The sequence below is a fragment of the Crinia signifera genome, chromosome 7 (genome assembly GCF_055691185.1).
Source record: "Crinia signifera chromosome 7, ASM5569118v1, whole genome shotgun sequence".
NCBI classification, from domain to species: Eukaryota; Metazoa; Chordata; class Amphibia; order Anura; family Myobatrachidae; genus Crinia; species Crinia signifera.
In genome coordinates, this window is record NC_139223.1 from 103,258,595 (window position 1) to 103,284,670 (window position 26,076).

The 26,076-nt window shown below is 43.1% G+C and overlaps 1 protein-coding gene across 1 annotated transcript in view; it reads left to right on the forward strand.

Moving 5' to 3' along the window:
• PGAP1 (post-GPI attachment to proteins inositol deacylase 1) overlaps positions 1–26,076 on the forward strand; it is a 466,817-nt gene that overhangs the window by 258,614 nt on the left and 182,127 nt on the right. The window contains exons 14-16 of the mRNA XM_083153565.1: positions 9,359–9,434; positions 20,207–20,280; positions 20,368–20,419. Of these exons, the coding sequence (XP_083009691.1) occupies positions 9,359–9,434; positions 20,207–20,280; positions 20,368–20,419 (202 nt within the window). The remainder of the gene's footprint in view (positions 1–9,358; positions 9,435–20,206; positions 20,281–20,367; positions 20,420–26,076) is intronic.

The following is a 26,076-nucleotide window of genomic DNA, read 5'->3' on the forward strand; positions in this document are numbered from 1 at the left end:
GTCACCGGTGCGCGCGCACACTCGCGCATTGCATTCCTGGGACCGCTGGAGACCCGGAGAAGATGCCGGAGGCCTGCTGTGGACACCCGGGGACTGCGTGGACGCCGAGGGACCACCGGACACCATCAGGGGACAGGTAAGTATGGCTAAAACAATTTATTCCAAAAACCGGAATATTCCCCTATCCGGAATGCTCGTGGTCCCGAGCATTTCGGATAGGGGATACTCAACCTGTATATATATATATGAATATATATATATGAATATATATTAGTGGTGGGCAACGATTAAATGTGGGCATCTCGATTAATCGCATTAAATTTTTGCGATTAACTGCGATTAATCGCACTGATAGGCACATAAGTGCCGTTACCTAAAATCTTGTTGCCAGGGGTTCCGTGCTCATTGCCAGGTGGGATTTACATGCATGTTGTTTAGGGGGGATTGCATGAATGTTGCCATAGTGGGTTCCCTGCTTGTTGTCAGGGGAGGGTTACTTGCTTGTTGCCAGGGAAGTTTACTTGCTCGTTGCCAAGAAAGTTTACTTGCTCGTTGCCAGGGGGGTTTACTTGCTCATTGCCAGGGGGGTTTACTTGCTCGTTGCCAGGTGCGGGGTTTCTTGCTCGTTGCCAGGTGGGGGGTTTCTTGCTCGTTGCCAGGTGGGGGGTTTCTTGCTCGTTGCCAGGGGGTGTTTACTTGCTCCATGCCAGGGGGTGTTTACTTGCTCCATGCCAGGGGTTGCAGGTCCACAGCGCTCCTGGAATCTGCACTTCCGGGTAGCGCTGTGTGTGCACTCTGAACTTCCCTGACAGACGCTAGAGGTAAAGGAGCACCTCTAGCGTCTGTCTCCTACACAGCGGAGGCCATATTTGGAGGGGCGCTCTGCACCCTTGCGGTGCAGCCCCATCGTCCATTCGTTTCCCGTGCCAGCCAGCCCCATTTACTGTTCCCTGCTGCCACATCGCCACCCCGTGCACCCGCGCACCCCCCCTCCCCGCGTTAACTGCGTTAAATATTTTAATCGCAGTTAATGTGCCGGTGCGTTAACGCGATATTAATGCGTTAAAGTGCCCAGCACTAATATATATTCCATAGACCAGTGGTTCCCAAGATTGAGAAATTTAGAATACAATATAAAATTATATAAATTGTATTTATATGTCATCCTTAGGTTTAATTATGAGGTGAGGGACAGGATTCACTATGTTTGTTCACATAGTTTATGATTTACAGCCACGAGCACTGGTTTTGCCTATTTCAATGACTATAAATAATTTGCATTGCTCCTGAAGCACTAACTTGAGGCACCCCTGCAAGGGTCCCTAGGCACACAGTTTGGGAACCACTGCCATAGACAAAAAACCTTATGGTTTCACATGTCCCATTAAGGCTTCTTACACATGAGCTGACAGTTCAGAAACCTGTTGTAACTCTTTAACTCAAACTCAGGTAGGCAGTTACCTGTCGGAAGCCGGAAGTGTGGTGCAGTCCTGGCAGTGGAGGGAAGCGGTCCGCGGTCTGAGCAGCTCTGTCTTTTGCTTCGACCTTTGCATAGACTGCAAGTGTGTATTCCAATGAGCACACAAATCTGTGTTTTAGCAGCTCCACTATTGTGTGAGAGTGCTGAATCTGCACTTACCCAGAGGCTGTGATGGCTTACCATATCCATACCTCCCAACTGTCACGATTACAGCGGGAGTTACAGCATGTTTGCTGAAATGTCAGATCATGTGTAAGAAGTCTTAAAGGGACATGTGAAATCATAAGCTTTTTTGTCGATTATTTTCAATTAATTTTTCAACTCAGAAATTTCACTGTAAAAATAAATATTGGATTTTTTAAAAATGTTTAATGAAAATGTTCGTATATCACTGTTTTGTGCAAAATGCTAAATATATTTTTATTTACCAAACAGAATTTTTATACTTTTAGGTCAAACTACTTTGTTGCCTTAAAAAAACATGAAAAATATCAACATATAAATTCAAATTTTTTTATGCTTTTGTCTTAATATTTTACTTGGATTGGGATTCACACCCTATGTGTCACCCCCTACAGTCCACTGCACCTTGTGTGTCACCACCGATTCACTCCCCTGCATCCTGCGTGTCACCCCCTATTCAGTCCCCTGCACCCTGTGTGTTACCCCCCTACAGTCCCCTGCACCCTGTGTTACCCCCCCCCCCACAGTACCCTGAACCCTGTGTGTCAGACCACCTACAGTCCCCTGCACCCTGTGTGTCACCACCTATTCACTCCCCTGCATCATGCATGTCACCCCCTACAGTCCCCTGCGTCCTGTGGCACCCCCCCCCCACAGACCCTGTGTTTCATCACCTACACAGTCTCCTGCACCCTGTGTGTCATCCCCCAACAGTCCCCTGCTCCCTGTGTTTCACCACCTATTTAGTCCCCTGCACCCTGTGTTGCCCTCCTACATTCCCCTGCACCCTGTGTTTCACCCCCCCCCCCCCCCACACACACAGACCCTGCGTGCCGCCAACTTTACATTCCCCTGCACCCTGTGTTTCACCCCCCTACAGTCACAACACCCTGCGTGTCACCCCCCCCCCCCCACAGACCCTGCGTGTCACCACCTTTACAGTCCCCTGCACCCGTTGTCACCTCCCCTGCATCCTGTGTGTCACCCCCCTACAGTCCCATGCATCATGTGTGTCACCCCCCTACAGTCCCCTGCATCCTGTGTGTCACCCCCTACAGTCCCCTGCATCATGTGTGTCACCCCCTACAGTCCCCTGCATGCTGTGTCACCACCTATACAGTCCCCTGCACCCTGCGTGTCACTCCACTATAGCCCCCTGCACCCTGCATGTCACCCCCCCCTACAGTCTCCTGCACCCTGTGTGTCACCTCCTATACAGTCTTCCGCACCCAGTGTGTCACCAGCTATTCAGTCCCCTACACCCTGTGTGTTACCCCCCTACAGTCCCCCTGCACTATGTGTGTCACCCCCCCACCAGACCCTGCATTTCACCCCCCTTACGTCCCCTGCACTATACAGTTCCCTGCACCCTGTGTGTCACTCCCGTACAGTCCCCTGCACCCTGTGTGTCACACCTCCCACAGACCCTGCGTGTAACCAAGTTTACAGTCCTGTGCACCCTGTGTTTCACCCAACCTACAGTCACTACACCCTGCGTGTAACCCCCCCCCCCCCCACAGACCCTGCATGTCACCACCTTTACAGTCCCCTGCACAGTACTGTGTCACTCCCCCTACACCCTGTGTATGACCACCTATACAGTCCACTGCACGCTGTGTCTCACCATCTATACAGTCCCCTGCATCCTGTGTGTCAACCCCCCCCCCCCCCCCTACAGTTCCCTGCACCCTATGGGTGAAATTTACTAAGGTGTGAAATACACTTCACAGGTCATGTTGCTATGGGCAACCAACCACATCATGTCTACTTTCTTCTAGAGGGTGGTAAATAAATAAGAAGTAGCTTCTGGTTGGTTGCCCATAGCAACATGACCTGTGAAGTGTATATCACATCTTAGTAAAAAAAAAGTCCCCTGCACCTAGGGTTGCCAACTCATCCCTTTAAAACTGGAGACATATTAATTACACAGGTTCTGTGGCTGATTACAAAAATACAGTTGGAATGAAATCTGATGGCTGTTTAATAAAAAAAAAAAACAGTTGAAATTGAGTCTTGAAGTGAGCCAGACACAGAACCTGTGTAATTAACCCCTTACCGACGCAGCATGTTTTTGCCTTCCTGACAGAGCCCTTTTTTTCAAATCTGACGTATCACTTAAGTGGGGATAACTTTTTTTTGCTTTTACTTATCCCAGTGATTTTGAGATGTTTTCTCGTGACACATTGTACTTTAAATTAGTGGTAAATTTTGGTCGATACAGTTTTTTTTTATTGTGAAAAATACCAAAATGTCGTAAAAAAATTGAACATTTTGCTATTTGCAAAATGTTAAATTTTCTGCTTGTGAGACAAATAATCATACCACTCTAAATAGTTAATAACTAACATAGACCATATCTAAACTTTATTATTACATCATTATTTCAACCTCCTTTAATTTTTTTGGACACTAGGGGGCAGCAGAGTCTAAATTTTACACATCACACAGTAAACACTGCTTTTGGCTGTTCACGTTTGAACAGCCAATCGCAGCGATCGCCGATGGCGGGGGGCATCGCTGCCCCCCCTGGGCAATGAGGGAAGATGTCTGTTGTCAGGGACAGCAGACATCGTCCCTCTGTCACCGCGTCTCTAGACGCGGTGGCACTTTAAAGTCATGACGTACATTTACGTCATGTGTCGGGAAGTACATCCCGACCATGACGTAAATGTACGTCAAATGTCGGGAAGGGGTTAATATTTCTCCAGTTTTAAAGGGAGGAGGTGGCAACCCTACCTGCACCCTATGTGTCACCACCTATTCAGTCCCCTGCACCCTGTGTGGCACCACCTATTCAGTCCCCTGCACCCTGTGTGTTACCCCCTACAGTCCCCTGCACCCTGTGTGTCACCCCCTACAGTCCCCTGCACCCTGTGTCACCACCTATACAGTCCCCTGCACCCTGTGTGTTACCCCCCTACAGTCCCCCTACACCCTGTGTGTTACCCCCCTACAGTCCCCCTGCACCCTGTGTGTTACCCCTCTACAGTCCCCTGCACCGTGTGTCGCCCCCCCCCCCCACAGACCCTGTGTTTCACCACCTATACAGTCCCCTGCACCCTGTGTTTCACCCCCCCTACAGTCACTACACCCTGCGTGTCACACCCACCCACAGACCCTGTGTGTCATCACCTACAGTCCCCTGCAATCTGTGTCACACCTATTCAGACCCCTGCACCCTGTGTATCACACTCCCCACCCCCACAGTACCCTGCACCCTGTGTCACCCCTCCTACACCCTATTTGTCACCACCTATACAGTCCCCTGCACCCTGTATCTCACCATCTATACAGTCCACTGTCCACCCCCTACAGACCCCTGGGGATACAGTCGAATGGTCGCCCATTAGATTTTCAACGTTAATTGGGTTGACAACAGGAAGGTTGACAGGGGTCTAAGTCGACAAGGGACTAGGTCGACGCATGCAGACAAATGCCGATAGGTGGTATTTCATGCCTATCATCCACTAGGGCGGGGTGGGAGAATAATATAGTGTGCACGAAGCATTGCGAAGGGGATGCGGAGCACTTAAAATTGTGTATGTCAACTGTGTCGACAATCGGGTCAAAAAACATATGCCAGCCTTTTGACTGCCGACCTAATCCAGGTCGACATAATGCATGTGTCGACCTAGACCCCTGTAGACCTTGTCCTCTGTTGACCTAGACTACTGTCGACTTTGCCCCATATCGACCGAGACCCCTGTTGACCTTGCTTTATGTCATCCCAACGGTGTCGACCTAACGATCCCAGTCCGTCTCCTGGACCCTGTGTGTCACCACCCTACAGTCCCCTGCACCCTGTGTGTCACCCCGTACAGTCACTACACCCTGCGTGTCACACCCCCCACAGACCCTGCGTGTCACCACTTATACAGTCCCGTGCACTCTGTGTATCACACCCACCACAGTCCCCTGCACCCTGTGTGTCATCACCTATACAGTCCCCTGCACCCTGTGTGTCACCCTACACAGACCCTGCATGCCACTCCCCTACAGTCCCCCCTACACCCTGTGTCACCCTCCTACAGTCCCCAGCACCCTGTGTGAAACCCTCATACAGTCGCCTGCACCTTGTGTGTCACCACATATATGGTCCCATGCACCCTTTGTGTCACCACCTATATAGTCCTCTGCATCCTGTGTGTCACCTCCCCTACAGTCACTACACCCTGGTTCTGTCAACACCCCCCACAGACCCTACATGTCACCACATATACAGTCTCCTGGACCCTGTCTGTCACCCCCTACAGTCCCCTGCACCCTGAGTGTCATCCCCCTACAGTCACAACACCCCCTACAGACCCTGCATGTTACCACCTATACAATTACCTGCACTCTGTGTGTCACCGCCTATACAGTCCCTTGCACCTTGTTATAAAAAGTAGGCAGGTATGCTTCACCCTGTGTGTCACCCCCCCTACAGTCTCCTTCATCATGTGTCACACCCACTACAGTTTACTGCACTGTGTGTAGCCCCCTGCATGAGACTGCTTCCCACTCTCTCCTCATGCCCAACTGCCATTGCAAAACAAGTTGAAATGCCTATCTTTATAATGGGGCATATTTCACTAAATAAAAAAAAACAGTAACTATCTGATAAACCTTAACCCCAAAAGGCACTACACTGGGACAAGCTTTAGCTAATAAAACAAACCCCAAGTCTAAATTCTTCCTCTGCCCTGAGTCATGCCTTCCCAAATATCCCCTCATAGACTCTAATGGAAAACGATGTCAAAAAGCCATTTCTGAAGTGGCAGAAAAAACTGACAGTTGGAAGTTTAGATTGCTCCCAATTGCTCATTTTTTACTATTTTGCCTTGAAATTTGACAATTCTACACGCCCATGCCAAATCTCAGCTCACTTTTGAGGTGTAGCCCCTCAAACACCATGCCCCATCTCATCATCATGGGTGACTTCAACATTGCTATTGATAGCCCAAAATATGCTGCTCATGCCTCCAAACTACTCTCTCTAACCTCCTCTCTCGGCCTCCCACAATGGACTTACTCCTCTACTCATCGGGAGGGCCACTGCCTTGATCTGGTTCACTAAGCCTTGATTCACTAAGCTGTGCTCAGTGTCTGAATTCACCAATACTCCTTTTCCTCTCTCAGATCACAACCTTATCACCTGCATGCTGTTCTCTAGTACTTCTAACTCAAAAACACTAAAATCCTTCAATCCACCTCAAGCCCGCAGAAATATTAATAATATTAATTTTCAAGTACTCTCCTCCTCACTGCAACAACAGCTTGCTCCTATTTCTGCATTCACTACTCCTGAGATGGCGGTATCACACCTAAACTCTCAAAACAGCCCTGGATGATGTGGCTCCTGTTACCCACCACACTCCATGTAGGCCTAGACGCCAACCATGGCACTCTAAATTAATTAGACGCCTACAAAATCTCTCACACAAAGCTGAGCGTAAATGGCGTAAATCTCACAGTCCAATGGATCTCTTTACATATAAGACTATCTACCAGTCCTATAGTTATGCCATGGAAACTGCCAAACAAACATATTTCCAAACTCTCATTTCTACTCCAACTTCTAACCCAAAACGTCTTTTTAATACATTTAAATCCCTTCTCAACCCTCCCCCACCCAAGCCACCAGCCACTAGCCACTATCCATGAACAAGATCTTGCTTCCTACTTCAGGGATAAGATTGACAAGATCAGAGATGAATTGGTACACTCCAACTCAGTTGGTGATCTGCTCAATTCCATACCTGAGTCCTCTGACGCATTTACTTAATTTGATCCCACAAATGAAGATGAAGTATTTGCACATTTCTCTTCCTCCCACTCTACTACCTCTCCTCTTGACCCTATACCCTCACAAATAAGTAAATCTCTGTCTGCTGTGCTCATCCCAATCTTAAATAAAATCTGTAACCTCTCTTTCTCTACTGGTGTCTTTCCGTCATTGTACAAACACGCAGTTATTACTCCGATTCTTAAAAAACCTGATTTCTGGTCCAAGCTCTCTCTCAAACTACCATCCCATTTCTCAACTTCCAATCACCTCCAAACTATTTGAAAGACGTTCCTACACTCGCCTCACACACTTTCTTAACTCACACAACTTACTGGACCCGCTTCAGTCAGGCTTTCGTGCCCAACACTCCACAGAGACAGCACTGACTAAAGTTGTGAATGATCTGGTCACTGCTAAGTCTAAAGGCCACTATTCACTACTAATTCTACTTAATAGATTACTAGATAATGACCTAGGTAGATCAGTAATTGCTCTAACTTGACTCAAAAAATCAACAATGTCACGAATATATCTCTCAGCCCTATGAAGCACTGGTTGTAAAAATTGATCTACACATACAGTACAGCAAGCGATTGGAGTAATGAACCCCTGGCCTAGATGATAGGTCAGCCAAGAGAATTCTCCAACCACTTGTTTATCTTGGGTAGAATGTAGATGATGGGTACAGTTGGTAATCAACACTCAGAAAAGAAAACCTGTTCTTATCAATCCACCCCAACTGAAAACCCAATAGCAAAATATCATCAATTATCTTTATGGTTGCAACAGTGGGATTATACCTTAGATCTGGGGTGGGCAATAAGAGACCGTCCTGCTGTTGATGAACTACACATCCCAGCATGCATTGCATCGGTTTCAGTATGGCCACATAGCAAAACTAAGGCAAGGCATGCTGGGATGTGTAGTTCTTTACCAGCTGGAGGGCCGCTTATTACCCAGCCCTGCCTTAGATTGTGGTATTAGTGTCAGATAACTGATTAAGCTTCTCATTGTGATATTGTGCCCAGTCATCTTCTACAATTGCCCTTCCTATATCGGTGGGCAGTATGACAATGTGGGTGTTGATTTTCAAAGTCACCAGTCCTTTTCTTTGCTAAGGAGATTTGTTATGATACAGTATGTGTTATTACTCCTCTAAAGTGTCCTTTCCACAAGATACTGTAGCTATATAATTATGATAGCTATAAATTTCGCAAACGGAAATATTTAGGAAAACATTATTTAGATGGTTGATGCTCATTTACTAAGATTTGCTTTCATGCTTTGTAACTTTAGCCTTTTCAATTTAGTAAGAAACAAAATCAAATGTGTGTTAAAGTTTTTAGTGCAAATTTAGCACATACAGTAAATGAAATGTATGTAACTAAAGGTGCCTACACTATAGGCTTATTTGCCCAGAGTGTATGCAAAGTGATGATCGCTGAAATCACTGGGCTGGAAATTGCTCCGTGTATACACACGGAGCGATTTTTTCCCCTGTCCAGCGATATTTGCCACTGTGAAAGGCTTTCCATAGCAGGATGCCAGCAGATGAATGGCGGCTCCCGGCGATGGTGCGGGAGCGCACTTCAATTGAAAGCAGCTCAAAAGGGGAAACTGAGCTGCTTTCAGCTCAAAATCATCATAAAAAGTTTTTGTACTCATCTTATATATTTTATTCACATTTTAGAGACTGCCATCGTGTTCCCCTTTTTTTATAATATGATTTAGGGACATATTCACACTCTGATGTGTGACTTATAACTTATGAAGCGCTCTAGGATACTTGTGTTATATATCTATCTGTCCATAAAAGTGCTGGGCACCCTTTATATTTGTGATTTGCTACGGTCACTACACTATATCGTGTAACTTTTGTACTGTAATATGGCCTCTTGAATTTAACTGGTTGCATATTTTTTTTTTAGTTCTCTGTGGAGTGTGAATTCTTAAACGAAGATTTGAAAACTATGCAATTGCCTGTAACACATGCATTGTCATTTGGTATGTACAAATTACACCAGTTTTTTTTTTAATGTATTTATTGATTTTTTCCATAATAAATGCCAAGAAGTAAACAAACAGTTGTACTTTGCATAATCAAGCAAGGAAACCATTCAAATAGTCCAAGCAGTAGAAGAGTACATAAAGATCCCTGACTTCCAGAACTGGGATATCCAGAGGACCAAAGTGTCCATAATCATTAAGGGCATGGGTCCTCAAACTGCGGCCCTCCAGATGTGGTGAAACTACAAAACCCAGCATGCCTTGCCACAGTTTTCCTATAAGGGAGTGTTAAAACTGTGGCAAGGCATGCTGGGAATTGTAGTTTCACAACATCTGGAGGGCCGCAGTTTGAGGACCCATGATTAAGGGTATAAGAAATTATCAATGGAAAGTGCCACAACACAAGAGATTGTATATATTAAAAGGCAAAGAATGTTGATAATATAAGTTTAGGGCTAATGGCATAACAAAAAAACAACAACAATTAGTACAAATGAAAAACAACAAAAAAGATAAAGAAAAATAAAAGGTAGGTTAGAGGAAGGGGGGAAGGAAGGAGGGACATAGGTGGATTTAATCTGGATTGCATATTATGGCACTCAAAAACATGGATTTGTGAAGTGTAACATGGGCTGCACATTAAAGTAAATAAAACAAACAAATGACAAAATTAGGAGGGTGGGTGCAGCCATTATACAAAATCGAGTAAACAAAATTGGGTCAGGCTTTCAAGAGTTGTTCGAGATCTATCTAAGTAGGAACCATTTTGTATACTTGAAAAGAGATAACATATGTTGCTGTTGAGATCGGGCTAGCAAATCTATAATCGGGCCCCATTTCCTATAGAAACGTAGCACATTGCACTTAACCCCTTCCTGACGCAGCCAGTTTTTGCCTTCCTGACAGAGCCCTTTTTTTCAAATCTGACATGTATCACTTAAGTGGGGATAACTTTTTTTTGCTTTTACTTATCCCAGTGATTTTGAGATTGTTTTCTCGTGACACATTGTACTTCAAATTAGTGGTAAATTTGGGTCGATACAGTCTGTGTTTTTTTGTGAAAAATACCAAAATGTCGTAAAAAAATTGAAAATTTAGCAATTTTCAAAATGTTAAATTTTCTGCTTGTGAGACAAATAATCATACCACTCAAAATAGTTAATAACTAACATAGACCATATGTCTACTTTATGTTTCCATCATTATTTCAACTTCCTTTTAAATTTTTTGGACACTAGGAGGCTTAAAATATGAATAGCAAATTCTCAAATTTTCAAGAAAATTTCAAACACTGTTTTTTTTAGGGACCAGTTCAGTTCTGATGTGACTTTGAGGGACTTGTATGTGAGACACCCCCATAAATGATGCCATTTCAAAAACTGCACCCCTCACAGTATTCAAAACAGCATTTTGGAAGTTTGTTAACCCTTTAGGTGTTTCACAGGAATTAAAACAAAGTGTAGGTGAAATTTCAAAATTTCATTTTTTTGCAGATTTGCAATTTTAATACATTTTTCTAAGGAACACAGTAGATTTTACTAGAGAAATGTGACTAAAAATTGATTCCCCCAATTCTTTTGTTTTCATAAATATCCTATATGTGGCCCTAGTGTGCACGTTGACCAAACCACAGGCTTCATAATAGAAGGAGCACCTACTTGATTTTGGAGCCTCCTTTTTATGAGATTATTTTTTAGGCACCATGTAGGTTTCTAGGCACCATAAGATGCTAAAAGTTAGGAACCCCCCCACAAGTGACCCCATTTTGCAAACTACACCCCTCAGGGAATTCATCTAGGGGTATAGTGTACATTTCAAACCCCCAGGGGTTTCACCAATTTTGATACAACTGGGCTGTGCAAATGAAAAATTACATTTTTTACACAAAAATGCAGTTCTGGCTCAAAATTTTTCATTTTCACAAGGAATGAAGGAGACAAAGCACCCCAAAATCTGTGCCCCAATTTCTCCCGAGTACGGCAATGCCTCACATGTGACCAAAAAATACCATTTGGGTGCATGGCAGGACTCAGAAGGGAAGGAGTGATTTTTGGATTTTGCAGCTCAGATTCTGGTGAAATGTTGGTGGGTGCTATGTCGCATTTGCAAGACCCCCGAAGCACCAATACAGTGGAACCCCCCCCACAAGTGACCCCATTTTGCAAACTACACCCCTCAGGGAATTCATCTAGGGGTATAGTGTACATTTCAAACCCCCAGGGGTTTCACCAATTGTGGTACAACTGGGCAGTGAAAATGAAAAATTAAATTTTTTACACAAAAATGCAGTTCTGGCTCAAAATTTTTCATTTTCCCAAGGGATGAAGGAGACAAAACACCCCAAAATCTGTGCCCCAATTTCTCCCGAGTACGGCAATGCCTCACATGTGACCAAAAAATACCATTTGGGTGCATGGCAGGACTCAGAAGGGAAGGAGTGATATTTGGATTTTGCAGCACAGATTCTGGTGGAATGTTGGTGGGTGTTATGTCGCATTTGCAAGACCCCCAAAGCACCAATACAGTGGAAACCCCCCACAAGTGACCCCATTTTGCAAACTACACCCCTCAGGGAATTCATCTAGGGGTATAGTGTACATTTCAAACCCCCAGGGGTTTCACCAATTGTGGTACAACTGGGCAGTGAAAATGAAAAATTTAATTTTTTACACAAAAATGCAGTTCTGGCTCAAAATTTTTCATTTTCACAAGGAATGAAGGAGACAAAGCACCCCAAAATCTGTGCCCCAATTTCTCCCGAGTACGGCAATGCCTCATGTGTGACCAAAAAATGGCAGGACTCAGAAGGGAAGGAGTGATATTTGGATTTTGCAGCACAGATTCTGGTGGAATGTTGGTGGGTGCTATGTCGCATGAGCAAGACCCCCAAAGCACCAATACAGTGGAACCCCCCCACAAGTGACCCCATTTTGCAAACTACACCCCTCAGGGAATTCATCTAGGGGTATAGTGTACATTTCAAACCCCCAGGGGTTTCACCAATTTTGATACAACTGGGCAGTGAAAATGAAAAATTACATTTTTTTTACACAAAAATGCAGTTCTGGCTCAAAATTTTTCATTTTCATAAGGTATGAAGGAGAAAAAGCACCCGAAAATCTGTGCCCCAATTTCTCCCGAGTATGGCAATGCCTCATATGTGACCAAAAAATACCAGTTGGGTGCATGGCAGGACTCAGAAGGGAAGGAGTGATTTTTGGATTTTGCAGCTCAGATTCTGGTGGAATGAATGGTGGGTGCTATGTGGCATTAGCAAGACCCCCGAAGCACGGTGAAATGATGAACCTAATAATCCATAGATGTGTGGTATATTTTAAAACACTCCTTTATACATAGGCCGGGTTTGTCGGGGCAAGTTTCACAGTGGAAAATAGTATCCTTTCTTATTCCCTTTTTATAGCAAACTTTGCACCTTTTTTGTGTCCTGCCCTTTCTTGCAGTGGAGGGGATTTCGTTAGGAAAATGCTGCCCTGGTACAATACGGGGGCCAGTACTAGAAGTACTGGGGCCCTCTGCCTGCTGGTTCCCAAATATTAGGCCCTTTATGACTTCCTCTTGAAACTGCATAAATGTCCCCCTCTGGCCGGTAGAACGGAATAGCACGTAAGCGTTATACAGTGCCATCTGGATGATATACACGGCCAGCTTCTTGTACCAGATTTTTGTTTTCCGCAGGGGACTGTACGGCTTCAGTACCTGATCTGAAAGATCCACTCCGCCCATGTACCTATTGTAATCTAGGATACAATTAGGTTTTGAGGTGTGGGTACTGGTACCTCGTACAGGGACGGAGGTGGTACTGTCTCCATGAATTGTTGTCAGTATAAGGACATCCCTCTTGTCCTTATATTTGACCAACAACATATTTTCGGTGCATATTCCCCTGCTTTCACCCCTTCTCAGTACTTGGGCAATGTGCGTTTTTGGGAGGCCTCTTTGGTTCTTGCGCACAGTACCGCAAGCTGCTGTACCTCTTGAACCAAGGGCCTTAAACAGGGGGATGCTAGTGTAAAAGTTATCCACATAGAGGTGATAACCTTTATCCAGGAAGGGGTGCACTAAATCCCAGACAATTTTTCCACTAACACCTACGAGGGAGGGGGGGCATTCTACCGGTTCAATTGTTGAATCCTTCCCTTCATATACCCTAAACCTGTGGGTGTACCCTGAGGTGCTTTCACACAGCTTATACATTTTTATACCATACCTTGCCCTCTTATTGGGAAGGTACTGGCGGAATTGAACCCTTCCTTTAAAATGTATAAGGGACTCGTCGATACAAATAAATTTTTCAGGGATGTACATCTCTGCAAATTTGGCACTGAAATGATCAATGACCGGCCTGACTTTGAATAGCCGGTCAAAGGTGGGATCATCTCTGGGTGGGCACTGTGCATTATCGGTGTAATGTAAAAATTTAAGGATTGTCTCAAAACGAGTCCGAGTCATGGCCATACGGTAAAATGGGGTGCTGTACAGAACATCTGTACTCCAATATTGCCTAATTTCTGGCTTTTTTACTATGCCCATATGTAACACCAGACCCCAAAACGTCATCATCTCTACTGCATCTACAGGGGTCCACCTAGCAAATGATGACGTGGGGTTTTGAGCAATAAACTGCTGGGCATATAAATTACTTTGGTCCACCATTAAATTTATAAAATCATCAAAAAAAAATTAGAAAAAGTCAATTTCTCTGAGACCTGTTGAATCAAATTGGATTCCTGGGATGGCCAAAAACTCAGGAACCTGGGGCTCAAAATTGTCTGGTGGTGGGGTCCATACGGGATCAATCATTTGCGGGGGGGTCTCAGCTGCTCTACGGGGGCGTCTTTGAGGGGGTCCCTCATCACCAGAGGAGGAAGAGGAGCTTAAGACGAATCCTTCAAATTCCCCGCTTGCATCACTGGCTGTGTCAGAGTCAGAGGCAAGCATGGCATATGCCTCCTCCGCTGAATACATTCTTCTGGATGACTGGGATGACATTTGGGATGACATTTGGGATGCCATTTTTATTTTTGTGTTTCTGTAAGTGTAATGTTTCAACACGTGTATAGTGTAGGGGGGGTACAAACTTTATTTCAACATGGGGGGTATGTAGTGTGTAGTGTGTATGTAGTGCAGAAAAAAAAATACTTTATACAGGAATTTGATCCCAATAAAAAAAAAAAAAATTGAAGGGGTTAAAAAAAAAAAAAAAAAAAGGTCCTGCGCCAAAAATTGAGCACAGATGTTGGTCAGTAACGTCCGTCACTGAACAGCGCTCAAAGGCAACAGGACACCCACAAAAGCAACGTGGGTGTAAAAATAAAAAAAAAAAAACAATTTAAAAAAAACTGCAGAAAAAAAATTATATCAACCCTGTGCCAAAAATGCTGTTCAGTGATTGTACGTCACTGATCAGCGGCCACAGGACACCCACAAAAGCAACGTGGGTGTAAAAACAATTTAAAAAAATATACCACAGCACTCTCCAAAAAAAAAAAACTGCAGAAAAAAACTGCAGAAAAAAAATTATATCAACCCTGTGCCAAAAATGCTGTTCAGTGATTGTACGTCACTGATCAGCGCTCAGCGGCCACAGGACACCCACAAAAGCAACGTGGGTGTAAAAACAAAACCCCACTGCACTCTCCAAAAAAAAAAAACCTGCAGATCTCTGATGCAGTGATGCAGTGAGGGGCAGCAGGCACACAACTGTGGGTGCAACCTGACAGGGTATATATAAAAAAAAAAAAAAAACCCTGGACCCCCAAAAAGTTGCTGATTAATTAATTTAAACTGATCAGCACAAAAGGGGGGCAGCAGGGGGGGCAGCAGTCAGTTGCACACGCAGCACAACCTTTGGTGCAACTGACAGGTATATATATATAAAAAAAAAAAACCTGGACCCCCAAAAAGTTGCTGATCTTAATTAATTTAAACTGATCAGCACAGCAGGGGGGGGCAGCAGTCAGTTGCACAGGCAGCACAACCTTTGGTGCAACTGACAGGTATATATATATTAAAAAAAACCTCTGCACCCCCAAAAAGTTGCTGATCAGATATAGTGATCAGCACAAAAGGGGGTGCAGCAGACACAAAATATAGCACTCTCTATCACTCTCTCTCACTATCTCTGACTATCTCTGACTATCTATCACTATCTGTGACTCTATGACACTGCAGCAGCAGCACACAGGAAGTCACAAGATCCAGGAAGCATCCAGCTGCTGGAAGCACGCTACCAGCGGTGATCAGCGGTGATCAGGTAAGTATCAGGCAAGGTTCAGGTATGTATAGCAGGACAGAGTGGCCGGTGACCGCTCTGCACGCAATTCCAGACCGGAATGGCGTCTGCAGCGCAGTCACCGTTAGTTTAAATGGCGCGCCATGGCTGTGATTGGTCCGTCGGTCCGACGGACCAATCACAGCCTTGGGGGCAGGTGGGGTGAGGTGTCGTCGTCACCGATGACCCCCTCATGCCCCCTCACACCCGGCGGTGACACCTGTGTTACCGAGCGTCTGATTCGCCGGTAACACAGGAAAACGCTGCGAATGGCTGTTCACATTGAACAGCCAATCACAGCGATCGCCGACGGGGGGGCGGCATCGCCGCCCCCCCTGGGCATGCAGGGACATGTCTGCTGTCAGGGACAGCAGACATCGTCCCTCTGTCACTGCGTCTCTAGACGCAGTGGCACTTTGAAGTCATGACGTGTATATATACGTCATGTGTCGGGAAGTACATCCCGGCCATGATGTATATATACGTCAAATGTCGGGAAGGGGTTAATATTCGGCAAAGTGGACTGATAGCGTATCAAGTTGGGGAGGTGACTTTATAATCCAATTAGTGAGTATTAATTTTTTCCCCAACGTCAGTAAAATATATGAGGGGCATAAGGTGTTTTTTTCTGAGACGTATGCCCCAACCTGATAAGTTTAGATTTAGCATAGCTGAATCGTGTTATATAAGTTGAGATGGACTGTAGAATAAAAAAAAACACAGGACCTTAACCAGAACTTTTTGATTTTGGGGCAATCCGAGAAGCAGTGTCAGAAAAAAACGTTGGGAGTACCACACTTTAAACATTTACCAGATTCAGTTAAAACCATATGTTTCCTTTGACCCAGATAAATATAAGCTCTGTGAGTGAATTTAACATGAGTCTCTTGGAGTAGGGCTTTAAGGATAGCAGTTAAATCCTAGTCAGGTCAGGTCTTTAAATGTCAGTGTCGATAAGTAGTTAGATTCCCACTTTTGAATTAGTTGGGCCCATAGTTTAGTTTCAGAACCAGCAAGTATGTCCCAATAAAGATAGCAGGATTTATATGGGGATAATGAAACTAAGGCCAATAGAGATGTAAGGGGGTCAACAGAAATAAATCTACACGTGGAATGTCAAACCTAGCTGTTAGTCTGAGAAAGAGATCAATACACCACCAGAGTCAAAAGCAGGGGGGTAAAGTTGACAGAATACATGTCCGATACCTAGGGATCTATATCCCTCTTTTGTTGTTTCAGTTTAGAAGTGTAACGTTTGAATAGAGATAAAGTAGAAAAAGATAGGGCGGAGAGAAGCAGTGAAAGTGAGAGGGAGGAGCTGAAACTTAATTTTATATCCGAGAATAAGCCAAATGAAGCAATAGTTTTGAGGATAGCTGGGACTGAGAGCAAAGGGTCAGAGATAAAAAGTAGCATGTCATCATCGAATAACGCAACATTAAGGGAATGCTGAGTGATTTTCACACTTTGGAAGTCTGGGAGATTGCAGAGCGCTTTTGCCAAGGGCTCAATCACCAAGGCGAATAATAGTGGTGACAAGGGACAACCTTGCCTAGTGCCTCTTAATAGGGGAATAGGTTGGGATAAATATCCATTACATACAATTCTGGAGGATGAGTTTACATATAGACCACATAGGACGTTGATTAATTGAGTAGAGAATCTAAATTTAGTGAGAGTATGAAAACAATTGTCCCACAAGACCATATCAAACGGTTACTCAATGTTGAGTGATAATGAAAAGGAAGCGTTCAAGTCTGATGTGGAATGTAGCCAGTGAGATGCCGCTGTAACTTTTCGAGGGTTAGCTGAGGAGTATCTGCCCACAATGAATCGGATAATGCCAGGGAGCAAATGTTTTATTCTGTGTGCCAAAAGTTTTGTAAATAATTTGTAATAGACATTGAGGAAGGAAATATGCCGATATGAGCCAGGGAGGTGGGTGTCTACCAGATTTGGTTAATAAATGAATAATGACATTCGTGATATATGCGGTAATTACAATGGTGGTAAAAATGGCATTAAAAACTGACATCGGAAAATAATCACTTCTCTAATTATATGTATGTATCGATATGTGTTTATCATACAAGGGCTAAGAGCTGTAACCAAACGACTATTTGGGATAATTAATTTGACACACCCAATGGATCTTTTTTATATTCAACCATTGTATATTGGAGTCAATAGCTCATTTATAATACTAACCTTCTAGCCTTTGCTCTCACTCGATGGACCATTATAATAAGAATCATACCCTTTGATATTTAATATCACTATGTTAAAGCATAAATCTGAATATTACACCTTTAGGGGTTGAGAAAGGAGTTTTTGTTTTTGTTTGAATTCTCATAGATCAATCTCCGGATGCGGGCTGTGGCTACAGCTCCCGTCCTGTTTTCTGTTGGTTTGGTTAACTAGAATAATTAAATGGTTGGAAGGAAAGCATCCTTACTCAACCACTGCACAGGTATTTTACCCCTGCTTTTAGATGTGTCTATTATATACATAACATGATATTTGGTAAATACCTGAGTCACAATTCAACAAGTTTTAATATGAATGTATGTATAAACACTTGGTTGTAAACATGTACAGTATACATATTTTATGTCACAGTTCTTTTAAACTTGTGGACAAATGTAAACAATGTAATGATGCAAATGTTTCAATAAAAATATGTAAAAGAAATACTGATTTTGGTCAAATTTCAAATTCATGATTTCAAATTCATGCACAATTCAATGGTTTCTTCAGATTACCAATCCCAGCAAAGAAAAACATGGGCGAATCTGCGAATCAAGCAGCTATCTCCTCTGGAGGTTGAATGTCCAGAGGAGATAGCTGCTTGATTTTTGCTGTGGGAGATTCGCCCATGTTTTTCTTTGCTGGGATTGGTAATCTGATGAAACCATTGAATTGTGTGGTTTTGTGCATGAATTTGAAACCTCATTAAATACGGGTGATTCCCTCATTTTCTGTGAATATAAAATCGAAGAAGTCACCTAATAGGGTGATTCCACGTAAGAACGTGAATTTTATTAATACGGCCTCAACCTGTGGCTATCTAGAGTGTAATTTGACTCATGTTAGTGAGGTTGTCTTCACTACCTTTATTGGCCTCAACTTATATCCATCCAAAGTGAAATTTGACTTACCTTAGAAAGGTTATCTTCACCACCTTTAGGGAATCGGAATAATTAATTTTTGCTCTGTATAAGGAATACCTCCATTGTTAAAAACCTTGATATCCGAATTTATATTTTGTGTGGCCCCTGATGAAGTCGTGTTAAAAAAAAACGCGTTGGGATTTTTAACAAAAAGAGAATACTTTTTCGAACGAAGTCTACGTCTCATTGTTGAACATCTGAAATCGTCTATGGAAAATAACTGATTCTATAATCATGATGTATATTTATTAACATTAGGTGGTACAGTTGGACTGCACTCTGATCATTCTTTTTCATAGTTCTTTGTCTGTGTCCTTCACTAACAGGAGGGACACTTCAGAGTTGCAGCAACACCTATATATATGTGTATATATATATATATATATATATATATATATATATATACATACATATCTGTGGATGATATATATATATATATATATATCATCCAAGATATGCCGGCACTCAGCAGAAATTTCCAATTAATATAGGTGCCTATCCTTATAAGATAATACAAAAAGTCCAACTGATCAACCTTACAAGAGTACTTTTTAGGCGACAAGGTCCATACCAGGAGCCGAATAAAAGGAGGAGCAGTTGCTGCAGGAGAGGGGGCATAGGGCTCCTCAACTCCAAGAGGAAAGGCTCAGAGGGGAGCAAGGAAATAGTTGTTTATAACCTCCCAAGCTATACTTCAACTGCTGATGAGATCGCCGTACTAAACAAAGGCCATTATTAATTAATAATCACAGTAAGTTCAATCAATTGGATCTCATATATAACTAAAACCAGCAGGTAGCACCATCTTATTTATATGATATAAGTATACATGCAGTTTCCTCCATACATACTGTACAGTATATTAAATTTATAATGTCATCCTAGTACAGGAATCACCTACTATATCTACAATACTGAATACAAAATAAAAGTAAGAAACAATTCAAAATTATAATAAGTTAAAAATAACAAACTTAAGAATCAGTAAAAATTATTGGGGAAAGAATTAAAAAAATGTAAAAACAAAATACAATTAAACTACAAAATAGACTGGCATAAAACACATTTAAATATGTAATGTTACTAATAAGATAATTTCACTAAAGCATACTCCATTATGCATGTATAATACTAATACTATAGATATATTTTTATACTCAGTAAAAAAAAAAAAAGCTTTATTTCTGTACTAAAGTAAATTATATATATTAATACAATGAGTGATATTCATATGGCTATCCCAAACATTAGGGTTATTTGATATAGTAGCACATAGTGTCTAATAAGTCAATGCTTTTTATTTTCAGGTTTTTCATCAAGTCACATAAACATAAATTCCTCAGGGCTGCTTCATGTTTTACAACTTCAAGGATTCAACAAGGTAATTGTCTGGGTGCATTTTAAGCAGTGTTTAAAACGTGTTTGCTTCCATTATTTACTTTAATATTATTATTTTGCTTTCACACAGATATACCAAGCTTTTAACATCTTAATTGAGAAGAACTGTACTGAATCGATAGGCAAGTACAGTAAAATACAATATTTTATTGTGTTCTCCGATTGGTTAAATGCACAATTTTGGGAAGTTACTGTATTCTAATCTAAGAATAAGATATGTATTTTTCATCTATATTAATTTTCTACATACTAGCCATTTTTGTTACACATCATGTGTTAATATTTCTCACCCAAGATATAGATGGAGCCACCCTCATCTATGATGCCTATGGTGCTTGACTCGACAACTCATTGCAGCATGCCTAGTCGTACTGCGGCGCAAAAAGTTGCACAGCATGGCATATGGCATTACCGGATGAGTGCATCCACCAGATGGCTCTTTTTAAAATAACCACTGTGCATGTGTCAGATGTATAATTCAGTACTATAGCGAAATAATCCGCATTGTGAATGCGGGAAGTCTCCATTAAAATGCACTATAGCACAAGAACTAATTTACTGTACTTTACCGTACTGTACGGTATGTTAAATAGACATTTTTTCTCAGAAAATACTATTGCATAGACCATGCTATCAGAGGATATGAACCCCCCACGTTTCTGAGATCTCCACAAGGCTAACAGCAAGCATCAGAACCCATGGTGTGTTTTAATGAACAGGCCCATTATAGTCTATGGGAAAATGTGTCCACTTTGCACCCTGATATCTCTGGTTCTAGGTGTCCTAGAGGCACCCTATGAGGTTGTGAATCATTTGGTCTACAACAACTAGGTCGACATGACATTAGGCCGACACAAGCATTAGGTTGACAGTCATAAGGACGACATGGGGTTTTTCACTGTTTTTTTACCCAAATGTTGACACTGTGCCTCGCTATCTCAGCACACTATTTTATTCTACTACCACGCCCTAGTGGATGTTAGGGCATAAAATACCGCCTGTCAGCATGTCGGCTCAAAAAACAGTGAAAAACCCCATGTCGACCTAATGTTTGTGTTGACCTAATGTCATGTCGACCTTGACCCATGTCGACCTTGACCCATGTCGACCTTGACCCATGTCGACCTTGACTCATGTCGACCTTGACCCATGTCGACCTTGCTGCATGTCGACCCAATGTTTGTCGACCTAGTTGTTGTAAACCAGCCAGGTTAACCGCAAGCAACAGCGAGTGGAGTCCCCTCCAATTGTCCGCCCAACTTGCAGGGGCTTCTGGCTTCCTTTGCAGCCAGGACGCCATCACCGGACTGTGGGGAGTTGACCATAAACAATCCTGTGCTGAGGCGGGTTAGCTCCTGCCAGGTGCTCTGCTCCCTGTTGCACAGCATTGGCACCCAAACCTGGACAGAACTGTAGGTAGGGGACTGGAGCTGCGGGTTGATCATTGCACTGACACTGCCTTTGTCAGCAGCCCCTGTGTGTTTAAACTAGCGTAATGAGATGCACCTTCAGCATTCTGCTTAAGCATGTAAAAGTGAGGCCTTTGCTCGGTCCATAGATAAAACTGGTTCACAATCGGTAGTCATTTTCTTAAACTGCTCGTGCTCGAGTCTGGCCTGCTATGGACAGTCCGATTACTCTATGCTCACCCTATCCCTATAGCCCATATATGTTTTAAATTGCTAAATGAGACGCACATACAGAAGTGCTTATATACTGTACATGCATAAACTACAGATGGAGCCACTCTCATCTGAGCGGCACCCGGTGCGCCATTCGCAAGCCTCTGCCTGTGAATGTGGCATGCATACGTCAGAGATGCTTGGGCGCAATGGACGCATGAGCGTTTGAGAAGCTCTTGTGTCCACATTTGCCGGGGCTCCAGCCACCAGCGGCTGTCAAGCTGGAAACAACAATGACAGTGGCTCCATCTGTATGCAATAGCATTTTCTGAGAAACATGTCTATTTAACATACAGCTCTGTACAGCGATGTAGTGCTTGCACTATAGTATAGTGAATTTGAAAGGAAACTTCACACACTGGTGTTTCTTATGCTAAAGTATTTAATTGGACATCTCACGCATGCAGGGATTAGGGAGGCTCCATCTGTATGCTTTGGAGTGTGCGCATTGAGGCGCTCTGAAAGTTTGTTATGGAAACATGTATTTTTGTTTGTGCATAGTTATATTAAATATAAGTTTCATAAAAAAAAAAGAATATATATCACTCTAAGAATCAACCCAGTTCTCCAAACATGGAGAACGGCACACTTATCCACTACCTATAACACCTGGTGTTAGCAACCCATGCTTATGAGTCGACATAAGCAGTGATCCCTTGCCATCAGTTATGCTTTTGCTGTGTCTTCTACGGATTGCTGCAACACACTGGTTTGCGTTTACAGCATGGTGTGTGTGTGTGTGTGTGTGTGTGTGTGTGTGTGTATATATATATATATATATATATATATATATATATATATATATATGTGTATATATATATATATATATATGTGTATATATATATATATATATATATATATATATATATATGTGTATATATATATATATATATATAAAGCTAATTTTATAAAAGGATTTGCCTTGGGAAACCAGATGCACAAACAAGCCTAATGTCAATAGACTGTTTCTTTAAAAAGTTTGTTTTGCGTCTGAATACACTAATTTTATTTACTTATTTAGAATATTGTAAAAAAAAAAATTCATTCTCCCCACCTGACCACTGTACATTACAGTTGTCAGAGCTTGTATTGTACTGTTCTGTACAAATGGAGCTTCAGCACCGTTCGCCAAGAATGAGATGCACGTGTACCCTATTTGCAGCAATGGGACGTGCGAGCATCTAACATGCAAGCGCATCCTATTCTAAGCGAATGGCGCGTCTCCATCTGCATATCCATCTACCGCTCGATTAGTGGAGCATTATCCACTCAGTGGTGTATTGCATGCATATTGTATGTCGTGCCTCAATATGTTTGAGTGTGCTGCCACAGTGGTGCGCCAAAACCCTCCTCGGGGTGAATAACCGTGGAACCTCTGTATAAACAGAACAGTATAATGTAGAAAAAGGTACTCTTTACCTAGAACGGCGCCCACGATTGAAATCGCGGGCATCGCGGGTAAAATCGCGGTAATCGCGGGCATCGCGGGTAAATCGCGGGTAAATCGCGGGTACATCAAAATCGGGTACCCGCGATTACCGCGATTTTCCCATAGAGAACAATGTTAAAAAGCCTGATTGACCGCGATTTTAGCGTTAAATGCCTCAATGCCCGCGATTTTCCCATAGGAATCAATGTTAAATGGGCTACAGAGCCCAAATAGCCCCAATTAACCCTTAAATGTCCCCCCAAATTTTTAACGCCACCCCACGATCAACGCCAACCCGAAGCGTGGCGAGCGCAGCGAGCCCGCGAGGGGCGGCGGTACGCGTCCTACGACCTTTTCATGCCCTACTATCCACGTCGGCGTGGAGTTGAGAATAGAATAGTGTGGCGAGCGCAGCGAGCCACCGAGCCCGAAGCGTGGCGAGCGCAGCGAGCCCCGCGAGGGGACGCGGATACCTTCACAGTTATACGCGTCCCCTCGCGGGCTTCACAGGTGTCCGCGTGGCCACGGACACCTGTGAAGCCCGCGAGGGGACGCGCTTACCTGTGAAGGTATCCGCGTCCCCTCGCGGGGCTCGCTGCGCTCGCCACGCTTCGGGCTCGGTGGCTCGCTGCGCTCGCCACACTATTCTATTCTCACACCACGCCGACGTGGATAGTAGGGCATGAAAAGGTCGGAGGACGCGTACCGCCGCCCCTCGCGGGCTCGCTGCGCTCGCCACGCTTCGGGTTGGCGTTGATCGTGGGGTGGCGTTAAAAATTTGGGGGGACATTTAAGGGTTAATGGGCTCTGTAGCCCATTTAACATTGATTCCTATGGCCAAATCGGGTGGATTGAGGCATTTAACACTAAAATCGGGTCCATCGCGGCTTTTAACATTGCTTCCTATGGGAAATCGGGAGCATCGCGTCGCGGGCATCGCGGGTACGTTTATGGACGGCCGCGACGCGACCGACGCGATTTTTCAGGTTTAACATGGTTTTCAATGGGAAAATCGCGGGCATCGCGTCGGTCGCGTCGCGGGCAGCCATAAATGTACCCGCGATGCCCGCGACGGGCGCCGTTCTAGGTAAAGAGTACCTAGAAAAATGTAAACGGTTCACTGCAATGGGAATGGTACTTAAATGGTATTTAAAATGGTAATCTGCTGCAGTGGGAATGCTAATACTGTTTTAAATACCATTTAAGATTACCAGTACTTTAAACTGGTCTACAGTGGGAAAGCAGCATAAGACAGTCAACATTTATACATATTAATCTGTCTTTCTATATTCCCTTATCTCCCTCTGATTGATACAAATATTTACAAATATATTCAAAGAGGAAAAATAAATGAAAGGGAATCATAAAAAATGATACAACTATAATCCACTGAGGAAACATTGTATCAATACCTGCAGGAATGACTTGCAGGAGTACACATGATTAGGTAATATAAATGGATGCCTAAAACAGTTCCATCACATATCTCTGGATAAAATGAGAAGATCAAATAAAGACACACTGACACCGTTTTTTAATTAATTTTTGTTTACTGCACTAATATTTTACGGAATAAGCAGTTTTAAAGCAAACAAATGAAAAGTTAAATTTTAAAACAACATTACAAAAATACTTCTCAATTCTGTGCGCCAAAAAAAAGAAGACAATCTGTACCTTTCTCCTTTTGCTTATAAATTTATTGTCTGCACCCCCACAGAAATTGTACATATAACTGTAGTTATTGTCTCCTTTGGGGCCCCGTCGGGTGCTATAGCACCAACCTGTGCAGACTTTCCAACTCCCTTTTCCCCTTTTTGAACTACTAAATGTAAAGTAATTATTTATGGGAACAAAAATGAACAAGCTTATAGGCTAAATGGAGTTATTATAGGGAATTCTGCTGTAGAGAAGGACTTGGGGGTCATCATAAATGAAAAATTGTGACACTGGCATGCATTAAAAGGGGAATGGATTCAAGGGATGCCAATTTAATAGTGCCTCTTTACAAGGCATTGGTGAGGCCACACTTGGAATTCTGTATTCAGTTCTGGGAAACGCATCTTAAAAAGGACATAAATGAATTGGAACATGTACAGAGAAGGGCGACTAAGTAAAAGGTCTTGAATCGCTAGAAAACAAAGGTAGGTTAACTAGGCTGAATATGTTTTCACTGGAGAAATGGAGGTTGAGAGTTGATATGATCATATTGTTCAAATACAGGTTTGGGAATCATAAAGAACTGGGAGATGATTTGTTCAGTAACAGGCCTATACTTAGGACACGTGGGCATGTACTGAGGCTCGAGGAAAAGAAGTTCCGTATTGAATTAAGAAGAGGATTCTTCACCATTAGAGCAGTAATAGTCTGGAACTCATTGCCAGCGGGGGTGATTGCAGCAACTACTTATATTGAATTTAAATCAAAACATTTTTTGCCACTAAGGGAATCCTATAGATATGACTTGCTCAAGTCAGTAGTTACAAGTTAGATAGGTTGAACTCGATGGACTAACGTCTTTTTTCAGCCTTAATTACTATGAATATATACACTGAGTGGCCAAATTATTATGACCACCCTCTCAATACAATGTTGGACCACCTTTTTCCCTTTAATACCACATGGATTCTTCTTGGCATGGGCTCTATAAGATGTTGGTAGGTGGTATGAG